We start from the raw sequence: 24,197 nt of genomic DNA, 5'->3' as shown, positions 1-24,197 counted from the left end.
TTGCAGGTGTGTGTGTGTGCGTGTGTGTGTGGAGTTTCCGTCAATCTATAAGCCACGGCCCTTCTTGTCTTGACGCGCAGGCGTGTGTGTGTGCTTGCGTGTGATGTGTGCTGATCAGGTGTGAGAGATGCCGTATATTGGTACCGAAGCCAAACTCGCACATGCAACACCAAGGCGTTCCTGTTCTCTAGGGCACGCTATATGCGAGAGGGAAAGGGGGGAGGGAGACGCAAGAAAGAAAAAGAAAAACGAACGAGATCTAGTACAGAGGAGAGGCACGGCCACGACACCAGCAGCAGCGACGATCCGACCGGCTGCGCTCAGTTAAAGCGACAACGCTTCACCACATAGCATACGGCAAAAACACGAACGCGCTGTGAGCGGTAGGCGGTGAAAAGGCCGCGCAATTTTTTTTTTGTCGAGCGATACGGCACAGGTGCTTCGTAGTGCCTTGGGTGTGCAAGATGCCAGCTGATAGTAGCTGTGCCACTGCGTGTGCGCGTCTGCATGTGCGCTTGTGAATGGGATGCGCGTATATCGTCCGCAGAGAGAGAACGGTTAAAGTGCACGGCAGAGACTCGCGCATAGGGCAATCATTCGCGAAGAAAAACGGATGGTTGGGGGGGGGGATGGGAGAAAAGACAGGCGGGCAATCGAGGATGTAGCGGTGTGCAGCATGGCAAGACGCCGCATACCAGAAAAAAAAACCTAGTGCTCCGGCCTGCACACAAGATAGATGACCTTTGCTCATAGCAGAAGAAAACAACTGCTGAATCCCGTCAGTCCCCTTCTTATGAGGTGACCGCGCACGCTGCCACTGTCGCGCCTGCGTAGCGTGCAACGGAGCTAAACTGGCCTGCAGGGGCGCATCATGGCCACTACATGCGCTGCACCGTGATCTAGTCGATCCAGTGCGCAGATAAGCCCGTTTCCTTTTGTTTTCCTACACATACGTGCCAGTATGTGTGTACGTGTATGCTTATCTTCTCATCCAACACATTTTGCTTTTCCAGTTGACGCCGCCGCCGCAAAGAAAGTGGGTGATAAGAGGTGGTGCAGCCAAGAAGGAGCACGGAGAGAGAACCAGAGCCTTCCTCATTCTCCGCGGTGGGCGGTAAGGCGGGGACAGAGAAAAGAGGTACAAGGCTCAAATGAGGCGGAGGGGGCGTGGAGTGGTGGTGGGGGGCATGGCTCTTCTGGCAGTGGCTTAGGGACTCGATGATGGGAACGTGATGATAGGAGACTTTCGAAAAGAAGCAGTTTAAACAAAAACGAATCTATAACAATACTTATGGAGAAGAGAAAGTGATGATGGTGGTGATGGTGGTCGGGTAGGAGGCGAGCGGTGAGAGGGTTTGCTGTTGCTGCGCTGATGGTATTTCGGTAAAAGAATCTACGGCGCCACGAACAACACGCAAAATGACAACAGCACCGCCGCCGAAGACGTAGCGGTGCGCTAAAACAAACACACACACACACATACATACACACATCGACATAGAATAAATAAAAAAAAATACGTTCCTTCATCACCACAGGAGGTAGTACCGTTGCATGTTCCGCACCCCAAACCCGGAAGACGCAGAGCATCCCTCTACCAACAAAATAAATGCCGCTGCCACTCCGAGTCGAAGACAGACAAAGCAAACAACAACCGTACAGAGAGGAGGGAGAGGGAGGGGGAGGGGATGACTAAACCAAATCGATTATAGGAGACGACCAACACACCCACACCCACTATTACATACAGATAGGCACATAAACACTGATATACATGTACACATACGCATCGGCAGACACAACTCCGCACAAGTCCACAGTATAAGCCAAAGCCCCTCCCTCCGTACACAGAAAAGATATGATGACCGAAAACAAAAAAAGAAAAGAGAGAGAATACCACCTTCACCATCTGCCCTATCCCCACCGAATCAACTCAGCGTAACAGTAAAGGCAAAATCAAATAAAAACCCTTCCGTAGCATAGCCCGCATTCCGTCTCTCCCCCTTAACTTCCGGCGCCTCTTTTATCTATGAATGCCACTGATTCTTTCTCTTGATCCTTTCCGGACAAGCTTTTCCCTCAGGCTTCGCTAAGTCCTCGCATGGGCGGGACAGCCCTTCGCGGATGTGGGAGTTGCACGGACGCACGCTCAAATACACGGGTGCACTGCCAAAAAAAAAAGGATATTTCACATGCCTTCTCAACTTTCACACTCTCCATAAAATCCTTAAAAAAAACGCTATATAATGACGTATATGCGCATCCTCACACACACACACACACACACACACAGGGATCAAAGCCTGCGTGAGCACGGTGCCGAAGACGAGCCAGTTTGTCCACAGTCCTCGTTGACGCAACCAAGCAACACCCCCAAGCCGATTAATTCAAACAAAAAACGAATACAAAGAAGATACATGCGCTTGGCAACACCAAATATGGCAAGTGGTGAGAGGCAAGAGAAGGGGGAGGGGGAGAGCGTCTTGGAGTGGGAGAGTCGGCGAGACGGGGCCTCTCAGGGGCACGCGCGAAAGAGCGGTTGGCAGCGCTTCTGTCGACGTATGGGCGGGCCGGTGAAGTGCGAGGGGGGGGGGGAGGCCATGGGCGATGCATCTACGCGCGGTATGCGCCCACACCCACACCTACCCACGCACGTACACACCTTCCTTGGAGAACGAGGGGAAGAGAAGGCCAGAGACCCAAAAAAAAGCCTGCGAAACGACATCATCGACGCCTTTCGCAGAAAGGGGAAGAAACCATAGATGGCTGGCGCAAAAGGGAGATGGGGCCGCGCGCCAGTCGGATGCACAGGCTCATCCACACTGCAGACTCGTGCCACCTACTCCTTCGTGACGCCATCGTGACGGGGCCGCTACTGCTTCAATCTATAGAGCAGCTTCAAGTACGATGCCTGCTGGCGGGCCATGTCGCGATCCATCGCCGCCAAGGCGGACATAGAGTACATGAAGGCAATCAGGCCTAGGGTAAAGAGAGGCGTGAGACCGTGAAACGCCTTCTTGATCACATTGTCTGCATCGGTCCCCGACGACGGTAGGCCGTGCTTCTCCACAGTCGCCACCGCATTTTGCATCGAGAAACCCACCAAGTTCGCAATGATCAGCCCGAGCACTGTGGTCATGCCCGCTATCACTCGAAATTGGCGGTATACCCACGATTGCGCGAGCGGGCTCAAGCGACGCGCAGAGAGCCTCGCCAGCCGTGCCAGCAGACTGCGGCGCGGCGCGCAGTTCGTGGGGCGACCGTTCTCCAGCGCAGCATCACTTACTGCGCCCGTCGGTGCCGCGGCGGCCATCTCGCGCCGGAACGCCGCAGCGGCCCACCCAAAGCACCCGCTCACCGCCACCTCCGCCACGAACATCGCGGCAATGCACACCGCCCACTTGACAAGGTGCAGCGCCGGGTCGTGCCACACCGCAATGAACAGGAAGATGGGCAGCACCGACAGCGCGACGCGGCTGCGGCCACCCATCGGGATGTACATGTACCGCACGATCCACAGGTTGAAGGAGGCGTGCCAGTCGCGCCAGAAGCCCCGCACCGTCAGCGTGTTGCCGAAGCAGCGCCGCATGTCCTCCGGAACTTCGATGCCGCTGAACATGGCGAAGAGACGCGACGACTTCCATATAAAGCTGAACTTCAGCCACAGGTAGGCCAGCATGTAGAACAGGAAGTGCGCCTGCTCCAGCAACGTCATCCGAAGGATCACGAAGGCGTACGAGCCGAGGCACGGGATGTGCACAAAGTGCAACAGCGTGTACTCCGTGATGTAGATGCGGAGGATGCCAAACGCGTACCTCACCATCTTGCGCAGCGGCATCGACGTGCTCGGCACGCGCATGTGCGACACGAACGCGTTGAAGGACGACATTGGCCCGGCAAGGTACAGTGGCGGGAACAGCACGTAGGCGGCGTAGTTCAGGAAGTTGTAGTCGGCGGGGTCGCGCGCGTACTCGGTGCGGTACTTGTAGCAGCGCAACGCCTCGGCGGGCAGCGCGGCCGCCGACGCTGCGTTCTGCTCGCGCAGCTGCGCGCACTCGACGCAGCCGGTGTCGTGCTTCGCCCTGGCACGGTCGCGCGCGCGTGCGGCGGCGTGCGTGGCCTCCCACAGGTCGTAGTTGAAGGCGATGAGGCGCAGCGTCGACATGCGGAAGGCTACGCACCAGCGCATACGCTGCTCCCAAGGAATTGCTTCCGCATCTTCCTGAATGGCTTGCAGGTGTGACAGAATACACGAAGTGTAGTACTGTAACCAGGGCGTCTGCTCGAACCCATCGTTGATCTCGATGAGGTACAGGAGAGTGACGTGCGCGGCCCACATGATGACCATGAACAGCCAGTAGGGGCACCAGCGCTGCAGCCGCGAGAAGATGACGTAGTTGGCGATGATGATGAGCAGCGGGAGGAAAAAGTGCGGGCCGTGCACAAAGATGACGAAGACGACGCCCACAACCGTGTAGAAGGCGGGCAGGATCCAAGAGCGCTGCAGAAAGGCGGTGCACCTCCTCCGTGCACCTGAGGGTGAGCCGAGAGTGCGCGCGCGTGAGCGTAGCTTATCCAACCACCTCGGTGGCATCCACACCTTTACATGGCCGTCCAGCGACCCTGAGCACTCGCTGCTCGCCGAGGGTGATGAGCAGGCCGTGTTGTCAGAGGGGACGGGGGATGCAGATGACGTTGAGTAAGAGAGCAGCGCTCGATACAGCCCGGAAAAGCCCGCCAGCAGCAGGGCCAGGCAGACCAATTCGTTGTAATGAGTGATGAACCCGACCCATTGATCGTCTATGCTATCGTCGTAGCCCTTGGAGCCCATGCGTTCAAAGAAGGGGTTCGGATCGACGGTGTCCCACTGGTACGAAAAGAAATTCTTGTAGCAGAACGACTGGAGCACGGCAAACCCATAAAGCATCGTTCCCAGACACGTTGCGGCGGTCACGAGATACTCGATGGAACACAGCCGAGGGTAAACGGTGCTGTAATCGGCGGCCCCAATGTCCAGCGCCGTGGTGGGGCTCACGAAGTGGAGGCGGCAGCTCCACGAAGGCGCAGTGCGGGGTGGTTGCGAGACAGAAGTGGATGGCGATAGCAACGGCAGCGCGGAGCCTTGGAGGAGGGACGAGGGCGACACCAGCGAGGGGTCCTGCACAGTCGCCTCCGGCTCTTCGTTGAACGCTTTCTCTGGCTCCATCGTCGCTGCCGAGAAGCGCGCAAGAGAGAGCGATGCGGTGAGGGGAGGGGTGGGAAACAGGACAGAGAACGGCGCAGATCGCAAATCACTCGGGGCAGGAATATGACGAGTAACGACTAGCCATGAGCTGGGTAAAGGTGGAGGGCGCGCTTCGAGCGTGGTTGCGGGTACCTGGGTGCCTGTGGTTGCTTTCAAGGCGTCTTTTGGTATTCACATATATATGCCTACGGGGTGACCTGCTAGCCAACGCACCAGCGTACACACAGCGTCGCGCGCAACGCCACGTGCCAGCGACACCGCGGATAGACCACAGCAGCAATGTGAAAGGGGGTTGCTTGAGGAATACGGAGGGGGGATGGGTAGGGATGAGACGGGGAGAGGGACAGCGCAAGGAATTTACAAACAAGAGCGCTATAAAATGAGGTGTGGTGACTAGACACACACACACACACAAGAATGAGCACGGCTTTATAGTGTGCTTGACTCACACGGTTGTGCTTTTACTGTTTCCGTTGGTGGTCCTCTGATTGGAGATGGTTGTCTGAGAGGCGCAGAGTCCCGGAGAGGCGAGTGGGAGTGGGGGAGAGCGAAGATTGCAAACGGTGAGAGGCAAGAAAAGGGGGAGGGGGAGAGCGTCTTGGAGTGGGAGAGTCGGCGAGACGGGGCCTCTCAGGGGCACGCGCGAAAGAGCGGTTGGCAGCGCTTCTGTCGACGTATGGGCGGGCCGGTGAAGTGCGAGGGGGGGGGGGAGGCCATGGGCGATGCATCTACGCGCGGTATGCGCCCACACCCACACCTACCCACGCACGTACACACCTTCCTTGGAGAACGAGGGGAAGAGAAGGCCAGAGACCCAAAAAAAAGCCTGCGAAACGACATCATCGACGCCTTTCGCAGAAAGGGGAAGAAACCATAGATGGCTGGCGCAAAAGGGAGATGGGGCCGCGCGCCAGTCGGATGCACAGGCTCATCCACACTGCAGACTCGTGCCACCTACTCCTTCGTGACGCCATCGTGACGGGGCCGCTACTGCTTCAATCTATAGAGCAGCTTCAAGTACGATGCCTGCTGGCGGGCCATGTCGCGATCCATCGCCGCCAAGGCGGACATAGAGTACATGAAGGCAATCAGGCCTAGGGTAAAGAGAGGCGTGAGACCGTGAAACGCCTTCTTGATCACATTGTCTGCATCGGTCCCCGACGACGGTAGGCCGTGCTTCTCCACAGTCGCCACCGCATTTTGCATCGAGAAACCCACCAAGTTCGCAATGATCAGCCCGAGCACTGTGGTCATGCCCGCTATCACTCGAAATTGGCGGTATACCCACGATTGCGCGAGCGGGCTCAAGCGACGCGCAGAGAGCCTCGCCAGCCGTGCCAGCAGACTGCGGCGCGGCGCGCAGTTCGTGGGGCGACCGTTCTCCAGCGCAGCATCACTTACTGCGCCCGTCGGTGCCGCGGCGGCCATCTCGCGCCGGAACGCCGCAGCGGCCCACCCAAAGCACCCGCTCACCGCCACCTCCGCCACGAACATCGCGGCAATGCACACCGCCCACTTGACAAGGTGCAGCGCCGGGTCGTGCCACACCGCAATGAACAGGAAGATGGGCAGCACCGACAGCGCGACGCGGCTGCGGCCACCCATCGGGATGTACATGTACCGCACGATCCACAGGTTGAAGGAGGCGTGCCAGTCGCGCCAGAAGCCCCGCACCGTCAGCGTGTTGCCGAAGCAGCGCCGCATGTCCTCCGGAACTTCGATGCCGCTGAACATGGCGAAGAGACGCGACGACTTCCATATAAAGCTGAACTTCAGCCACAGGTAGGCCAGCATGTAGAACAGGAAGTGCGCCTGCTCCAGCAACGTCATCCGAAGGATCACGAAGGCGTACGAGCCGAGGCACGGGATGTGCACAAAGTGCAACAGCGTGTACTCCGTGATGTAGATGCGGAGGATGCCAAACGCGTACCTCACCATCTTGCGCAGCGGCATCGACGTGCTCGGCACGCGCATGTGCGACACGAACGCGTTGAAGGACGACATTGGCCCGGCAAGGTACAGTGGCGGGAACAGCACGTAGGCGGCGTAGTTCAGGAAGTTGTAGTCGGCGGGGTCGCGCGCGTACTCGGTGCGGTACTTGTAGCAGCGCAACGCCTCGGCGGGCAGCGCGGCCGCCGACGCTGCGTTCTGCTCGCGCAGCTGCGCGCACTCGACGCAGCCGGTGTCGTGCTTCGCCCTGGCACGGTCGCGCGCGCGTGCGGCGGCGTGCGTGGCCTCCCACAGGTCGTAGTTGAAGGCGATGAGGCGCAGCGTCGACATGCGGAAGGCTACGCACCAGCGCATACGCTGCTTCCAGAGAGGTATCCGGACCTCGGCCAGCACAGCCCAAGCAACCTTCTCGGAAGTGGGTACGAAGTACTGCAGCCAGTACGTCTGCTCGAACCCATCGTTGATCTCGATGAGGTACAGGAGAGTGACGTGCGCGGCCCACATGATGACCATGAACAGCCAGTAGGGGCACCAGCGCTGCAGCCGCGAGAAGATGACGTAGTTGGCGATGATGATGAGCAGCGGGAGGAAAAAGTGCGGGCCGTGCACAAAGATGACGAAGACGACGCCCACAACCGTGTAGAAGGCGGGCAGGATCCAAGAGCGCTGCAGAAAGGCGGTGCACCTCCTCCGTGCACCTGAGGGTGAGCCGAGAGTGCGCGCGCGTGAGCGTAGCTTATCCAACCACCTCGGTGGCATCCACACCTTTACATGGCCGTCCAGCGACCCTGAGCACTCGCTGCTCGCCGAGGGTGATGAGCAGGCCGTGTTGTCAGAGGGGACGGGGGATGCAGATGACGTTGAGTAAGAGAGCAGCGCTCGATACAGCCCGGAAAAGCCCGCCAGCAGCAGGGCCAGGCAGACCAATTCGTTGTAATGAGTGATGAACCCGACCCATTGATCGTCTATGCTATCGTCGTAGCCCTTGGAGCCCATGCGTTCAAAGAAGGGGTTCGGATCGACGGTGTCCCACTGGTACGAAAAGAAATTCTTGTAGCAGAACGACTGGAGCACGGCAAACCCATAAAGCATCGTTCCCAGACACGTTGCGGCGGTCACGAGATACTCGATGGAACACAGCCGAGGGTAAACGGTGCTGTAATCGGCGGCCCCAATGTCCAGCGCCGTGGTGGGGCTCACGAAGTGGAGGCGGCAGCTCCACGAAGGCGCAGTGCGGGGTGGTTGCGAGACAGAAGTGGATGGCGATAGCAACGGCAGCGCGGAGCCTTGGAGGAGGGACGAGGGCGACACCAGCGAGGGGTCCTGCACAGTCGCCTCCGGCTCTTCGTTGAACGCTTTCTCTGGCTCCATCGTCGCTGCCGAGAAGCGCGCAAGAGAGAGCGATGCGGTGAGGGGAGGGGTGGGAAACAGGACAGAGAACGGCGCAGATCGCAAATCACTCGGGGCAGGAATATGACGAGTAACGACTAGCCATGAGCTGGGTAAAGGTGGAGGGCGCGCTTCGAGCGTGGTTGCGGGTACCTGGGTGCCTGTGGTTGCTTTCAAGGCGTCTTTTGGTATTCACATATATATGCCTACGGGGTGACCTGCTAGCCAACGCACCAGCGTACACACAGCGTCGCGCGCAACGCCACGTGCCAGCGACACCGCGGATAGACCACAGCAGCAATGTGAAAGGGGGTTGCTTGAGGAATACGGAGGGGGGATGGGTAGGGATGAGACGGGGAGAGGGACAGCGCAAGGAATTTACAAACAAGAGCGCTATAAAATGAGGTGTGGTGACTAGACACACACACACACACAAGAATGAGCACGGCTTTATAGTGTGCTTGACTCACACGGTTGTGCTTTTACTGTTTCCGTTGGTGGTCCTCTGATTGGAGATGGTTGTCTGAGAGGCGCAGAGTCCCGGAGAGGCGAGTGGGAGTGGGGGAGAGCGAAGATTGCAAACGGTGAGAGGCAAGAAAAGGGGGAGGGGGAGAGCGTCTTGGAGTGGGAGAGTCGGCGAGACGGGGCCTCTCAGGGGCACGCGCGAAAGAGCGGTTGGCAGCGCTTCTGTCGACGTATGGGCGGGCCGGTGAAGTGCGAGGGGGGGGGGGAGGCCATGGGCGATGCATCTACGCGCGGTATGCGCCCACACCCACACCTACCCACGCACGTACACACCTTCCTTGGAGAACGAGGGGAAGAGAAGGCCAGAGACCCAAAAAAAAGCCTGCGAAACGACATCATCGACGCCTTTCGCAGAAAGGGGAAGAAACCATAGATGGCTGGCGCAAAAGGGAGATGGGGCCGCGCGCCAGTCGGATGCACAGGCTCATCCACACTGCAGACTCGTGCCACCTACTCCTTCGTGACGCCATCGTGACGGGGCCGCTACTGCTTCAATCTATAGAGCAGCTTCAAGTACGATGCCTGCTGGCGGGCCATGTCGCGATCCATCGCCGCCAAGGCGGACATAGAGTACATGAAGGCAATCAGGCCTAGGGTAAAGAGAGGCGTGAGACCGTGAAACGCCTTCTTGATCACATTGTCTGCATCGGTCCCCGACGACGGTAGGCCGTGCTTCTCCACAGTCGCCACCGCATTTTGCATCGAGAAACCCACCAAGTTCGCAATGATCAGCCCGAGCACTGTGGTCATGCCCGCTATCACTCGAAATTGGCGGTATACCCACGATTGCGCGAGCGGGCTCAAGCGACGCGCAGAGAGCCTCGCCAGCCGTGCCAGCAGACTGCGGCGCGGCGCGCAGTTCGTGGGGCGACCGTTCTCCAGCGCAGCATCACTTACTGCGCCCGTCGGTGCCGCGGCGGCCATCTCGCGCCGGAACGCCGCAGCGGCCCACCCCAAAGCACCCGCTCACCGCCACCTCCGCCACGAACATCGCGGCAATGCACACCGCCCACTTGACAAGGTGCAGCGCCGGGTCGTGCCACACCGCAATGAACAGGAAGATGGGCAGCACCGACAGCGCGACGCGGCTGCGGCCACCCATCGGGATGTACATGTACCGCACGATCCACAGGTTGAAGGAGGCGTGCCAGTCGCGCCAGAAGCCCCGCACCGTCAGCGTGTTGCCGAAGCAGCGCCGCATGTCCTCCGGAACTTCGATGCCGCTGAACATGGCGAAGAGACGCGACGACTTCCATATAAAGCTGAACTTCAGCCACAGGTAGGCCAGCATGTAGAACAGGAAGTGCGCCTGCTCCAGCAACGTCATCCGAAGGATCACGAAGGCGTACGAGCCGAGGCACGGGATGTGCACAAAGTGCAACAGCGTGTACTCCGTGATGTAGATGCGGAGGATGCCAAACGCGTACCTCACCATCTTGCGCAGCGGCATCGACGTGCTCGGCACGCGCATGTGCGACACGAACGCGTTGAAGGACGACATTGGCCCGGCAAGGTACAGTGGCGGGAACAGCACGTAGGCGGCGTAGTTCAGGAAGTTGTAGTCGGCGGGGTCGCGCGCGTACTCGGTGCGGTACTTGTAGCAGCGCAACGCCTCGGCGGGCAGCGCGGCCGCCGACGCTGCGTTCTGCTCGCGCAGCTGCGCGCACTCGACGCAGCCGGTGTCGTGCTTCGCCCTGGCACGGTCGCGCGCGCGTGCGGCGGCGTGCGTGGCCTCCCACAGGTCGTAGTTGAAGGCGATGAGGCGCAGCGTCGACATGCGGAAGGCTACGCACCAGCGCATACGCTGCTCCCAAGGAATTGCTTCCGCATCTTCCTGAATGGCTTGCAGGTGTGACAGAATACACGAAGTGTAGTACTGTAACCAGGGCGTCTGCTCGAACCCATCGTTGATCTCGATGAGGTACAGGAGAGTGACGTGCGCGGCCCACATGATGACCATGAACAGCCAGTAGGGGCACCAGCGCTGCAGCCGCGAGAAGATGACGTAGTTGGCGATGATGATGAGCAGCGGGAGGAAAAAGTGCGGGCCGTGCACAAAGATGACGAAGACGACGCCCACAACCGTGTAGAAGGCGGGCAGGATCCAAGAGCGCTGCAGAAAGGCGGTGCACCTCCTCCGTGCACCTGAGGGTGAGCCGAGAGTGCGCGCGCGTGAGCGTAGCTTATCCAACCACCTCGGTGGCATCCACACCTTTACATGGCCGTCCAGCGACCCTGAGCACTCGCTGCTCGCCGAGGGTGATGAGCAGGCCGTGTTGTCAGAGGGGACGGGGGATGCAGATGACGTTGAGTAAGAGAGCAGCGCTCGATACAGCCCGGAAAAGCCCGCCAGCAGCAGGGCCAGGCAGACCAATTCGTTGTAATGAGTGATGAACCCGACCCATTGATCGTCTATGCTATCGTCGTAGCCCTTGGAGCCCATGCGTTCAAAGAAGGGGTTCGGATCGACGGTGTCCCACTGGTACGAAAAGAAATTCTTGTAGCAGAACGACTGGAGCACGGCAAACCCATAAAGCATCGTTCCCAGACACGGTTGCGGCGGTCACGAGATTCTCGATGGAACACAGCCGAGGGTAAACGGGGCTGGTAATGGGCGGCCCCAATGTCCANCAGAGAGCTCGCCAGCCGTGCCAGCAGACTGCGGCGCGGCGCGCAGTTCGTGGGGCGACCGTTCTCCAGCGCAGCATCACTTACTGCGCCCGTCGGTGCCGCGGCGGCCATCTCGCGCCGGAACGCCGCAGCGGCCCACCCAAAGCACCCGCTCACCGCCACCTCCGCCACGAACATCGCGGCAATGCACACCGCCCACTTGACAAGGTGCAGCGCCGGGTCGTGCCACACCGCAATGAACAGGAAGATGGGCAGCACCGACAGCGCGACGCGGCTGCGGCCACCCATCGGGATGTACATGTACCGCACGATCCACAGGTTGAAGGAGGCGTGCCAGTCGCGCCAGAAGCCCCGCACCGTCAGCGTGTTGCCGAAGCAGCGCCGCATGTCCTCCGGAACTTCGATGCCGCTGAACATGGCGAAGAGACGCGACGACTTCCATATAAAGCTGAACTTCAGCCACAGGTAGGCCAGCATGTAGAACAGGAAGTGCGCCTGCTCCAGCAACGTCATCCGAAGGATCACGAAGGCGTACGAGCCGAGGCACGGGATGTGCACAAAGTGCAACAGCGTGTACTCCGTGATGTAGATGCGGAGGATGCCAAACGCGTACCTCACCATCTTGCGCAGCGGCATCGACGTGCTCGGCACGCGCATGTGCGACACGAACGCGTTGAAGGACGACATTGGCCCGGCAAGGTACAGTGGCGGGAACAGCACGTAGGCGGCGTAGTTCAGGAAGTTGTAGTCGGCGGGGTCGCGCGCGTACTCGGTGCGGTACTTGTAGCAGCGCAACGCCTCGGCGGGCAGCGCGGCCGCCGACGCTGCGTTCTGCTCGCGCAGCTGCGCGCACTCGACGCAGCCGGTGTCGTGCTTCGCCCTGGCACGGTCGCGCGCGCGTGCGGCGGCGTGCGTGGCCTCCCACAGGTCGTAGTTGAAGGCGATGAGGCGCAGCGTCGACATGCGGAAGGCTACGCACCAGCGCATACGCTGCTTCCAGAGAGGTATCCGGACCTCGGCCAGCACAGCCCAAGCAACCTTCTCGGAAGTGGGTACGAAGTACTGCAGCCAGTACGTCTGCTCGAACCCATCGTTGATCTCGATGAGGTACAGGAGAGTGACGTGCGCGGCCCACATGATGACCATGAACAGCCAGTAGGGGCACCAGCGCTGCAGCCGCGAGAAGATGACGTAGTTGGCGATGATGATGAGCAGCGGGAGGAAAAAGTGCGGGCCGTGCACAAAGATGACGAAGACGACGCCCACAACCGTGTAGAAGGCGGGCAGGATCCAAGAGCGCTGCAGAAAGGCGGTGCACCTCCTCCGTGCACCTGAGGGTGAGCCGAGAGTGCGCGCGCGTGAGCGTAGCTTATCCAACCACCTCGGTGGCATCCACACCTTTACATGGCCGTCCAGCGACCCTGAGCACTCGCTGCTCGCCGAGGGTGATGAGCAGGCCGTGTTGTCAGAGGGGACGGGGGATGCAGATGACGTTGAGTAAGAGAGCAGCGCTCGATACAGCCCGGAAAAGCCCGCCAGCAGCAGGGCCAGACCAAGAAAACGCTTGTAATGAGTGATGAACCCGACCCATTGATCGTCTACGCTATCGTCGTAGCCCTTGGAGCCCATGCGTTCAAAGAAGGGGTTCGGATCGACGGTGTCCCACTGGTACGAAAAGAAATTCTTGTAGCAGAACGACTGGAGCACGGCAAACCCATAAAGCATCGTTCCCAGACACGTTGCGGCGGTCACGAGATACTCGATGGAACACAGCCGAGGGTAAACGGTGCTGTAATCGGCGGCCCCAATGTCCAGCGCCGTGGTGGGGTTCACGAAGTGGAGGTGGCACTAGCGGCTGGAGGGCCTGGGGAAGCATGTTCACGGGCGAAATGGGCTGTGTGTCTTTTTTTTGGCTGCTGCTGTGGTTGTGTCTGATGCGGCGGGTGAGTGATAGGGGAAGTAAACGGAGATGTTCACTGAGACCTGGTAGCGTGGCCATGATCCTCTGAGCGGAGCTAGTGGGGCTTACGGGTTCGCGAGTGGGAATTGTCGGCGATGGAGCGAGCGTCGACGTGACAAGACAGGCAGTGCTCACAAGAAAGGCGCAAACAGACAAGACTCGGGTATAAAGGGGGGGGTAGGCGAAACATGGTAGAGGTGGTTAACAACGGAGAATGCCGGAAGGGGAGGAAAAAGTTGAGCGGCACGCAGATGCTGCGCATTCACCACTGCGGGCAAGAGGAAGAGGCCCCGCCGGTACGGCGCATGTGTGCAAGCAGCCACTGCGAGAGGTCACAGAAAGCGGGGGGGGGGCGGCAGAAAAGATTCAGTTGAAAAGGGTGAGGGAGAACGTGCGGCAAATACGAAATATAAATGGTGCTTTTCCTTCCCACTGCCGTGTGAACTCATCTCTCTCTCGGCCATGCAACGCGAGGCCCAACGCCACTCCGCATCCCATTCCCCACCACCCGGCCCCTGCCACAGGCCCCATCCGCGTGGTGCGAGGCGGCAGGAGACACACGCGTTTACGGCAAGGCGCCAGCTCGGTGACCTGAGCGCGGCCCCTGCACCCAACACTAACCCCCCTGTCACCAGCAGAAGCGGCTCGGCACTTGGCAGGGGATGGGGATCGGGGTGCTGCTTGGCTTTCCAGCACAGCGAGTTGCGAGGGGGGTGGGTGGGCACTGGACCCTGAGATAGCACGCACGGAGAGGTGTGTTCCCCCTTGCTCGCCTCTTCTGCCGTGAAGGAAAGAGTAAAAGAGAAAGAGAAGCGTCGGCCGCACGCGGAGACCCCAAGCTGCCGAAGAAGATGGACGGGAGTGGGTGAGTGGGATCGTGTGGATGCAAGCAGCCACGGCAAAGTGGCGAAAAGAAGCGACAACCATAACGGAGAGGGAGAGCGAAGAGGGAAGAGCGCAGACCAAGTTCAACCACACGTGGGACGCCCGTGCCTGTGCGTTGATGCCTTCACTGCGACTGCAAAGGAAAAGAATACAGGCAAAGCATACCACGGCTTGTGGCTCGCTCGCACCGCGTAGTAGCACACGTGAGTCCGGGAGGGACGTTGCGGATAGGCTGGACGGAAAAGCTGGGGTGAAAGAAAGATGAGGATGCGGGATAGGGAGCGAAGACGATAACAGCAGCAGTAACACGACGAGAGCTGCGTGGTGATGAGTTTGGAGGGGGAGGGGCCAAAGGGAACACCGAAAATGGTGAGCGGAGAAAGACGAGCGCCTGCGCCACAGACGGAGGGAGGGGGCCCTGCGAAAAGAGAAACGAGAACACGCCCACCGCGCGGTGCTCAGCGGCGAAGGGGCGAACGGAAAGAGCGACCAGGGAGAGGGAGAGATATCCGCGAGAACGAGGAGAGTCGGCGTGCTGAGCACGCGCACAAACGAAAGCCAGCAAAGACACGATGCACTCGCACGGGGAGGGGAGAAGCTACAGGAGACTTGCCAACCGAAAGACAAGCTGGGAGGACTCTGCGAGTGGCACAGCCGCGCGCGGGATAATAGAAAGCTGGAAGAGGGACGGGAGCGCGCTGCACGCTTGGCTGGCGGATGTGCGGTTTCTCGTTTGCGTTCGCGTGTCGACGGAGAAGAGTAAGAAACGGGCAGCAGCGGTGACTTGGGTTGACAAGAGCTAAGGGGCGAGGGGCGTGAAAGGAAGGGTGGAGGATGAGAGGTGGAAAGACAAGACTCACGAGAGGGTTCCACAACAACCTGCAACGTGAACAGGGGGCCACACAGGAAGCACCGGCGAGGGAAAGCTGAAGGGCGACACGATATGTGCGCGTGCCAGAAAAGGCAAAGCAGTACACACCCCAGACGCGGATGACGCGGTTTGACACGCCACGGCACGGAAATAGGAGTACGTGAGAGAGGGGGAAGGTGATGTTGAAGAGGCAGCAAAACAAAAAAGGAAGTTCACTGGTAGGACATCAAACCGAAAGGGGGGTCGGCTGGAGAGGGCGGGGACGCGTGCACACGCTTCTCCTAGCATGGGCACAGAGGCCTCCGGTGCACGCACGCAGATGTAGCTGACTTCTTCAGCGCCATTCTGCTTCGTCGTGCGCGTATTTTCCTTTTTTGAAGTTATTTTCTGCCCTGCTTCGCTCCATTCGTTCATTCTTCGACGCTTCTGGCTTGGGAAAGCACTGGGATGAGTGGGAATAAAAAACGGAGAACACACACACACGGATGTATATGCATATATCTACATATATATATATATATGCACAGATGAATGGATGTATAGAGCGGCGTCCACAAGCAGCTATGCCAGCGGCACATGAGGACGACACCACCAGTGGCTCACACTCCTATGCACCCGCCTGCGCATGCAGACCCTCAGCCCGGAGAGCAACCGCCAGAACTACAAAGAGCGTGAAGGTCCGCAGAGGCGGCGACTCTTCACATCCGCCGACAGTCATACGTTCTCTCAGGTCCTCCCTTCGACAGGAGTTGCCCCGCTGGTTCTCTTATTCAGCTTATACTGCTGCCGTAACCATGACATCATGTGCGCTTGCATGTCCCGGTCAATGACGGCTAGCGATGACAGGGTGTACAGAGAGACGAGAAGACCAGTAGCAAACCACGGCGTCAACTGCGAGAATGATCTTGCGATAATGTCCTCTGCATCCGTGGGCTCCAAGGTAGTGCCAATCTTCGCGATTGTAGCTGAGCTGTTTTGCATCGAGAAACCGATAAGGTTTGCCACAATAAGCGCGAAGACAGTTGACATCCCGCCTACAACGCGGATTTGGCGGTGCAGCCAAGCTCGCGTGCGCGGGCTCAAGCGACGCGCAGAGAGCCTCGCCAGCCGTGCCAGCAGACTGCGGCGCGGCGCGCAGTTCGTGGGGCGACCGTTCTCCAGCGCAGCATCACTTACTGCGCCCGTCGGTGCCGCGGCGGCCATCTCGCGCCGGAACGCCGCAGCGGCCCACCCAAAGCACCCGCTCACCGCCACCTCCGCCACGAACATCGCGGCAATGCACACCGCCCACTTGACAAGGTGCAGCGCCGGGTCGTGCCACACCGCAATGAACAGGAAGATGGGCAGCACCGACAGCGCGACGCGGCTGCGGCCACCCATCGGGATGTACATGTACCGCACGATCCACAGGTTGAAGGAGGCGTGCCAGTCGCGCCAGAAGCCCCGCACCGTCAGCGTGTTGCCGAAGCAGCGCCGCATGTCCTCCGGAACTTCGATGCCGCTGAACATGGCGAAGAGACGCGACGACTTCCATATAAAGCTGAACTTCAGCCACAGGTAGGCCAGCATGTAGAACAGGAAGTGCGCCTGCTCCAGCAACGTCATCCGAAGGATCACGAAGGCGTACGAGCCGAGGCACGGGATGTGCACAAAGTGCAACAGCGTGTACTCCGTGATGTAGATGCGGAGGATGCCAAACGCGTACCTCACCATCTTGCGCAGCGGCATCGACGTGCTCGGCACGCGCATGTGCGACACGAACGCGTTGAAGGACGACATTGGCCCGGCAAGGTACAGTGGCGGGAACAGCACGTAGGCGGCGTAGTTCAGGAAGTTGTAGTCGGCGGGGTCGCGCGCGTACTCGGTGCGGTACTTGTAGCAGCGCAACGCCTCGGCGGGCAGCGCGGCCGCCGACGCTGCGTTCTGCTCGCGCAGCTGCGCGCACTCGACGCAGCCGGTGTCGTGCTTCGCCCTGGCACGGTCGCGCGCGCGTGCGGCGGCGTGCGTGGCCTCCCACAGGTCGTAGTTGAAGGCGATGAGGCGCAGCGTCGACATGCGGAAGGCTACGCACCAGCGCATACGCTGCTTCCAGAGAGGTATCCGGACCTCGGCCAGCACAGCCCAAGCAACCTTCTCGGAAGTGGGTACGAAGTACTGCAGCCAGTACGTCTGCTCGAACCCATCGTTGATCTCGATGAGGTACAGGAGAGTGACGTGCGCGGCCCACATGATGACCATGAACAGCCAGTAGGGGCACCAGCGCTGCAGCCGCGAGAAGATGACGTAGTTGGCGATGATGATGAGCAGCGGGAGGAAAAAGTGCGGGCCGTGCACAAAGATGACGAAGACGACGCCCACAACCGTGTAGAAGGCAGGAATACACGATGAGCGGTAAAGGATGACCCGCTCTGCGAGCGTGAGGGCGGCGTGGGAGCAGAGTTGGTAAACGGAGGCTAGAGGAGTACCCGGAGGACGTCGGTCTCCGACATCGGCGCGTTGCTTTCCTGTCGTAAAGGCGGACAGCGGAGAGGACGAAGATGACGGAGGCGACGAAGCCCTCGAGTCTCGACACAGAGCTGACCACGCGCCAAGGAGAAGCGCCACCCCCAGGAGCTTCGGATATTGTCCGCAGAACCCCGTCCACTGCTTATCGGTCAAGTTGTCGTAGCCATTGGTGCCAAGCCGCAGGAACAGTGGAGTTGGGTAGACGAGTTTTATCCAGTAGTATTTCGCGTGGCGGTCGCAGAAGTCTCGAATCGCTGCGAAGCCGTACAAAATTATGTAGGCGGCAACAGCAAGCCCGGCGAGATACTCGAGAGAGCAGCACCGAGGGTAAACGGTGTTGTAATCAGCGGCCCCAACGTCCAGCGCCGTGGTGGGGCTCACGAAGTACAGGCGACCGCACTTCCAGGGAGGTGAGCGCTGCGCGGAAGGACTCTTCGCCGCCACCGCCGGGAGCGATGAGCAGCTCACAAAAGCTTCTTCGGCAGCACTGGAGGTCTGGAGAGACCCCAAAGCAGCGCATGAGAGCGAGGCGGGTAATGAGACCCGTTCGGACACGAGTACCTGAATGCTGCCCAACGGTTTGCTCAGTCCGCCCTCGGTGAGCGAGCCGGCGCGGCTGGTGAGTGGCTGCCGTGGTGCTGCATGCACACTACTGCCTGCGGAAAGGGCCACCGGCGAGGTCGATACAAAGCGGCCAGCACCTCCGCTGGCCGAGGTTGGGGTGTGCTCCATTGGTGAATGCATACCACCAGTGCAGCATCACCCCGTCCGCAAGCACGGAGCACCAGCGTCACGGTCCTGCAACAGCCTGCTCCCTCACCTCGGAGATACCGAGCTGTATCACGAACACGGTGCCTCTCTCTTTCTCTCTCGGTACGAAGGTCAAGGCGGCGGTAACCACACGGAGAGCCGCCGGCCCATGCGTGAAAAGGAGCCCGGCGAGTGGTACTCGGGAATGAGCCACACAACAGCCAGAAAGAAAAAGAGAGGGAAGGGAGAGAATGGAGAGGGGGAGGAGGGGGGGGGAATACTTCGATAGAAAAGATATTTTAATGTGCGTATGTGTATGTATGCATATATTTGTGCTTGTGTGTGCGTGTGCAGGGATGTGTAGTTAGGAACGAAGCACAGAGACGGAGTGGCAGAGCGACAAGGCACCTCAAAACGTAAACGTGTGAGACAGCCGCCGCCACCGAGACACTGATCACACGCGCACACACGGGCGTGCCTACAAACAGCAGAAGGCTACAGAGCGGTAAAGAGACGTGGCAGAAGAAAAAATGAACGGCAGAAAATGTTAAGATGTGCCTCACCATGGCAGCGGTGCGAAAGAGAGACCGGTGCTGGGGAGGATATTGGGGGAGAGGGAGAAGGAGGATGGGAGAGAAGAGAGTGTGTTTAATGTGCTCACACGCACACACGACAATGAAGCGAAAAACCTAAGATAAGAAATAAAGGCAAGCGCGAACAACAGTATGGACGCAAAGTAGTCAATACGCAGTCACCGACACACACACACACACACACACACGTACGCGCTTGTGTACACATGCAGACGCGGCAGCCGTGTGTGAACGCAGAAAAACGAGGAAGAAAAACAAAACAAAAAATGAACAGCGATGCCCATCGGAGAAGCAGATGGTTGACTTCCTCGACAAAGATACCTCGAATGGGAGAATGGGGCGGAGGGCAGAAGCGGATGCAAGTTCAGTCGATGCTCAGCGCGTGAGAGGTGCGTGCATGTGAAGCCAGTGAACAGCGCACCGCCTCTCATGTACCGGCAGGGGAAGGGGCCGTAGCAGCTCGATTACGGAGAAGGGTCTTGAGCCGGAAAGAACGAGAAGATGCCGGGAGAGATGGGAGGCCGGAAAGGTGGAGATAAATGGCAGCGGGAGAAGGAAGATAGAGTTGGACGTCGCACGATAGAACGAGGGGCGAGGTTTGCCTTCTGGGTCATCAAAGCCAACCACCGCAGACGCATACACGCACACACAGGAGGTCGACAGAGACACCACCTAGTGATGCAGGGGACTTTATACGCTCCCGCGCGAGCCGGATCGTGCGTGGCGTACCTGTGCCCACTTGTGGAGTAGACGCTGATCAAACACAATTTTGTGCGCAAGAGCAGGGCAAGCTTGGTGACCACGCATCACGTCGCCCTGCCCCGTATTTCCCCAACCTTTCACTCTTTCCACAGGCAAGAAGCGGAGAAGCGTCACACAGCACCACAAACAACATCAACAAAGCGAGCACGACAACAAACAACAACAGTGCTCGTGCATCCTCACACACGGACGGCCGGCCACGGCAGCAGGACGAGCAAGGGCGGAGATGACGCGAGCCTCGCAAAGGCGCGCCCCACCCCCACAGGCAGGTGAGCATCGAACGAGACACGAGCAGAGCTTGCACCGAAGTACGACCAGCGTAAACCTCTGAAAAAAAAAGTGACAAGGAAAACGTAAAAGGCCAAATGAGCGACACGCTGTGTTGCGCATGCCAACCTGTGTCCACGCTCTCTATCTCTCGGCCATGCAACGCGAGGCCCAACGCCACTCCGCATCCCATTCCCCACCACCCGGCCCCTGCCACAGGCCCCATCCGCGTGGTGCGAGGCGGCAGGAGACACACGCGTTTACGGCAAGGCGCCAGCTCGGTGACCTGAGCGCGGCCCCTGCACCCAACACTAACCCCCCTGTCACCAGCAGAAGCGGCTCGGCACTTGGCAGGGGATGGGGATCGGGGTGCTGCTTGGCTTTCCCGCACAGAGAGTTGCGAAGGGGGTGGGTGGGCACTGGACCCTGAGATTTGAGGGTGAGGGTATCCTCCGGTCATCAGAGAACGCACGTCACAGTGAAAAGTAAACCATCACCAAGACAGTGTGTGGTAGCGGGAAGCACACGGAGGGGAGAGTTGTAGAGGATAGGTGTGTGCGTGTGCGTGTTGAGGGGCGAAGGGTTGAGGCCCCTTGTAGTGATGGTGGTGTTGCGTGGTGGTAGGGAGTCACATGCCGCCACACTACAGCTGCTTCAGTTGATCTCCATGGGGCGGTGCACCCATTCCCCTCGCCTTCACATCCCGCGTACACACGCTACTGCAGGCCGCCGTGCACACGATGACTGCCAAGATAATGTGCAACCATGCACCTGCTTCTTTTAGGACCTTGAAGAAGAGCGCCTTGGCTGCCCGCTTCTCCCTGGAGGCGGCCTGCACGTGCGGCACGGCTACCCCATCATATTCGCTCTCATGACCCCCAAGATACTCGAGAAGCAGCCACCGTAGCACAGATGACGTCGCATTGCCGCTCGGCTGTGCCGGCTGACGTGGCGGCCCCAAAAGTACGTCTTCGAGGCAAGGAGAGAAATACGCCAAGAGTATTGACTGTTGATCCTCACCCCTCTCGTGGAATGCGGTGCCGCGGCGGCCATCTCGCGCCGGAACGCCGCAGCGGCCCACCCAAAGCACCCGCTCACCGCCACCTCCGCCACGAACATCGCGGCAATGCACACCGCCCACTTGACAAGGTGCAGCGCCGGGTCGTGCCACACCGCAATGAACAGGAAGATGGGCAGCACCGACAGCGCGACGCGGCTGCGGCCACCCATCGGGATGTACATGTACCGCACGATCCACAGGTTGAAGGAGGCGTGCCAGTCGCGCCAGAAGCCCCGCACCGTCAGCGTGTTGCCGAAGCAGCGCCGCATGTCCTCCGGAACTTCGATGCCGCTGAACATGGCGAAGAGACGCGACGACTTCCATATAAAGCTGAACTTCAGCCACAGGTAGGCCAGCATGTAGAACAGGAAGTGCGCCTGCTCCAGCAACGTCATCCGAAGGATCACGAAGGCGTACGAGCCGAGGCACGGGATGTGCACAAAGTGCAACAGCGTGTACTCCGTGATGTAGATGCGGAGGATGCCAAACGCGTACCTCACCATCTTGCGCAGCGGCATCGACGTGCTCGGCACGCGCATGTGCGACACGAACGCGTTGAAGGACGACATTGGCCCGGCAAGGTACAGTGGCGGGAACAGCACGTAGNCGGCGTAGTTCAGGAAGTTGTAGTCGGCGGGGTCGCGCGCGTACTCGGTGCGGTACTTGTAGCAGCGCAACGCCTCGGCGGGCAGCGCGGCCGCCGACGCTGCGTTCTGCTCGCGCAGCTGCGCGCACTCGACGCAGCCGGTGTCGTGCTTCGCCCTGGCACGGTCGCGCGCGCGTGCGGCGGCGTGCGTGGCCTCCCACAGGTCGTAGTTGAAGGCGATGAGGCGCAGCGTCGACATGCGGAAGGCTACGCACCAGCGCATACGCTGCTCCCAAGGAATTGCTTCCGCATCTTCCTGAATGGCTTGCAGGTGTGACAGAATACACGAAGTGTAGTACTGTAACCAGGGCGTCTGCTCGAACCCATCGTTGATCTCGATGAGGTACAGGAGAGTGACGTGCGCGGCCCACATGATGACCATGAACAGCCAGTAGGGGCACCAGCGCTGCAGCCGCGAGAAGATGACGTAGTTGGCGATGATGATGAGCAGCGGGAGGAAAAAGTGCGGGCCGTGCACAAAGATGACGAAGACGACGCCCACAACCGTGTAGAAGGCGGGCAGGATCCAAGAGCGCTGCAGAAAGGCGGTGCACCTCCTCCGTGCACCTGAGGGTGAGTCGAGAGTGCTGCGACAGAACTCAGAGGTCGTGAAATGGCAGTGATGAAACACAGCAGGGATGTTACCCAACGTATGAGCCGAGCAGCATCGACGAGCACTGCCGCGGACATTGCCAGGCTAGGGACGCCACGCATAAAGGGGCGCTGCTGCGGGTTTTGTCAGCCGTCCTAGCCGATGGCACGGATGGTGAAGTGGGCTGCCAAGAGTCAATGTGACGCGCCGACGCCGACACGTGGGAAGTTGATGTTCGAGGTGAAGAAGAGAGCCGCAATCGAGAAGGAGCGGAGCAGGAAGCCGAGAGTGACGACTGCGTAGAAGAGACGCTCGGGAGATGAAAAGCCTGGTGCCGCGGACGTGTCTTCTTCCATCTCATCATCAGGTCATGCGACACGGCCGGGGCTTTGAGCAGACGCCGGCGACACCAGTTTTGACGCTGCTGCGGCTAACCGCGTCGACCGAGGAAGCGGAAAGCGGCGTTGCCGGCGGTGATGAGGGATCCAGGACCTGAATCTGGGTAGGAGCGGGGTATGCCTACAGAACCGGCTGCAACCACAGCTGGGCGGGTTCCAAAGGCTCGGGTATCGGACGGCGGTCAGCGAAACGGCCCCTGTTCCGTGATGACGTGCCATCCGTAAAAAGCATAGTGATCTGGAAAACTTCCACATCGGTCAGAGAGGCGCGGCACGACAAAGGGCCGAAGCTGAGAAAATACGGAGGCAGTGAGGTTAGCGAAGAGCTGAGGAGTAGGGAGGGGAGGGGAGGGAGGCCGGACCATCATCAGCTCCCCGCTCCATCTGCGTAGATGAGGAGACAAACAAAGAAAAAGAATCGATGATCGATGATCAGTTTCTCCCTCTCGCTATCCGGTAGCGTCGCGCTCTGCCGGGATGAGGATTGCGCGCGATCTGCTGGGGTCGAAAATCAGCCTATGTTGTTTTTTGCCCGCTCTCCGCATCTACCATGGGTTGCACATACACATACACAGGAAAAAGTGTGTGCATGCGTACGCGGGGGAGGTGTGTGTGGGGGGGGGTGATGATGGGCGCGAAGCGTACGAGCAAGCCAGAACAGATGTAGGGAGGGCGTTTTTTTTTCTCCTTTTCACCGTTGATTAGTGGTGGGTGGTGGTAGTGTGGCAGTTTATGTGTGTGCGATAAAGAGAGACAGGTGGTTGTACGACCGCGCTCATGCATGGGAACGGAAGGCATTGAGAGGGAGTGCAGCGCCTATAACGTTTCGAAGTTGCACGACGAGATGAGCAGGTGTTCGTCAAGCATACACAGACAGACGTAGGTGAGATATGATGATGTGGGAAGGGCTTAGGAGGAGTATATAGTGCTATGCGAGGGCAAAAAGGCATGCGTAGTGGGCTCAGCAAAGAACGGACTCGGGGGGCGGGGAAGTCCCTAGCGCTGAGCTAGCCACCTCCGTTAGCACACGGCGACGACGCGCACCGCCGTAGAGTGTATCTGGCAGAGCGTTCAAGCACCACAGAAAGGCCACCTAGCTAGCGGACGTCTAGCATCCTCATCACGACCGATAGGCGGGCACGCACACACGCATATATCTGCTTTTCGA

General features: G+C 59.5%; 6 protein-coding genes across 6 annotated transcripts; all 6 read right to left on the bottom strand.

The window, feature by feature from the left end:
- Nucleotides 1–2,872: 2,872 nt before the first annotated feature.
- On the bottom strand, nucleotides 2,873–5,206 carry LINJ_19_1360 (putative glycerol uptake protein; the record flags this gene model as incomplete). The annotated part of the gene is made up of 1 exon (XM_003392387.1): nucleotides 2,873–5,206. The coding sequence occupies one exon, from the start codon at nucleotides 5,204–5,206 to the stop codon at nucleotides 2,873–2,875; it is 2,334 nt and encodes a 777-aa protein (XP_003392435.1).
- A 1,026-nt stretch (nucleotides 5,207–6,232) lies between these two features.
- Nucleotides 6,233–8,566, bottom strand: LINJ_19_1350 (putative glycerol uptake protein; the record flags this gene model as incomplete). The annotated part of the gene is made up of 1 exon (XM_003392386.1): nucleotides 6,233–8,566. One exon carries the CDS (start codon nucleotides 8,564–8,566, stop codon nucleotides 6,233–6,235), a length of 2,334 nt encoding a protein of 777 aa, XP_003392434.1.
- Nucleotides 8,567–9,998: 1,432 nt separating this feature from the next.
- LINJ_19_1340 (putative glycerol uptake protein) lies at nucleotides 9,999–11,648 on the bottom strand (the record flags this gene model as incomplete). Its single annotated transcript, XM_003392385.1, has 1 exon — nucleotides 9,999–11,648. One exon carries the CDS (start codon nucleotides 11,646–11,648, stop codon nucleotides 9,999–10,001), a length of 1,650 nt encoding a protein of 549 aa, XP_003392433.1.
- A 92-nt stretch (nucleotides 11,649–11,740) lies between these two features.
- On the bottom strand, nucleotides 11,741–13,465 carry LINJ_19_1330 (putative glycerol uptake protein; the record flags this gene model as incomplete). Its single annotated transcript, XM_003392384.1, has 1 exon — nucleotides 11,741–13,465. A coding segment is annotated over one exon (1,725 nt), but the record flags the coding sequence as incomplete, so codon positions are not given.
- Nucleotides 13,466–16,182: 2,717 nt separating this feature from the next.
- On the bottom strand, nucleotides 16,183–18,705 carry LINJ_19_1320 (putative glycerol uptake protein; the record flags this gene model as incomplete). The annotated part of the gene is made up of 1 exon (XM_003392383.1): nucleotides 16,183–18,705. The coding sequence occupies one exon, from the start codon at nucleotides 18,703–18,705 to the stop codon at nucleotides 16,183–16,185; it is 2,523 nt and encodes an 840-aa protein (XP_003392431.1).
- A 2,477-nt stretch (nucleotides 18,706–21,182) lies between these two features.
- Nucleotides 21,183–22,421, bottom strand: LINJ_19_1310 (putative glycerol uptake protein; the record flags this gene model as incomplete). The annotated part of the gene is made up of 1 exon (XM_003392382.1): nucleotides 21,183–22,421. The coding sequence occupies one exon, from the start codon at nucleotides 22,419–22,421 to the stop codon at nucleotides 21,183–21,185; it is 1,239 nt and encodes a 412-aa protein (XP_003392430.1).
- Between the last annotated feature and the right edge of the window lie 1,776 nt (nucleotides 22,422–24,197).

The sequence above is a fragment of the Leishmania infantum genome, chromosome 19 (genome assembly GCF_000002875.2).
Source record: "Leishmania infantum JPCM5 genome chromosome 19".
Lineage (NCBI taxonomy): Eukaryota > Euglenozoa > Kinetoplastea > Trypanosomatida > Trypanosomatidae > Leishmania > Leishmania infantum.
Note: the sequence above shows the minus strand (reverse complement) of the source record. Positions and strands in the feature narration are given on the sequence as shown.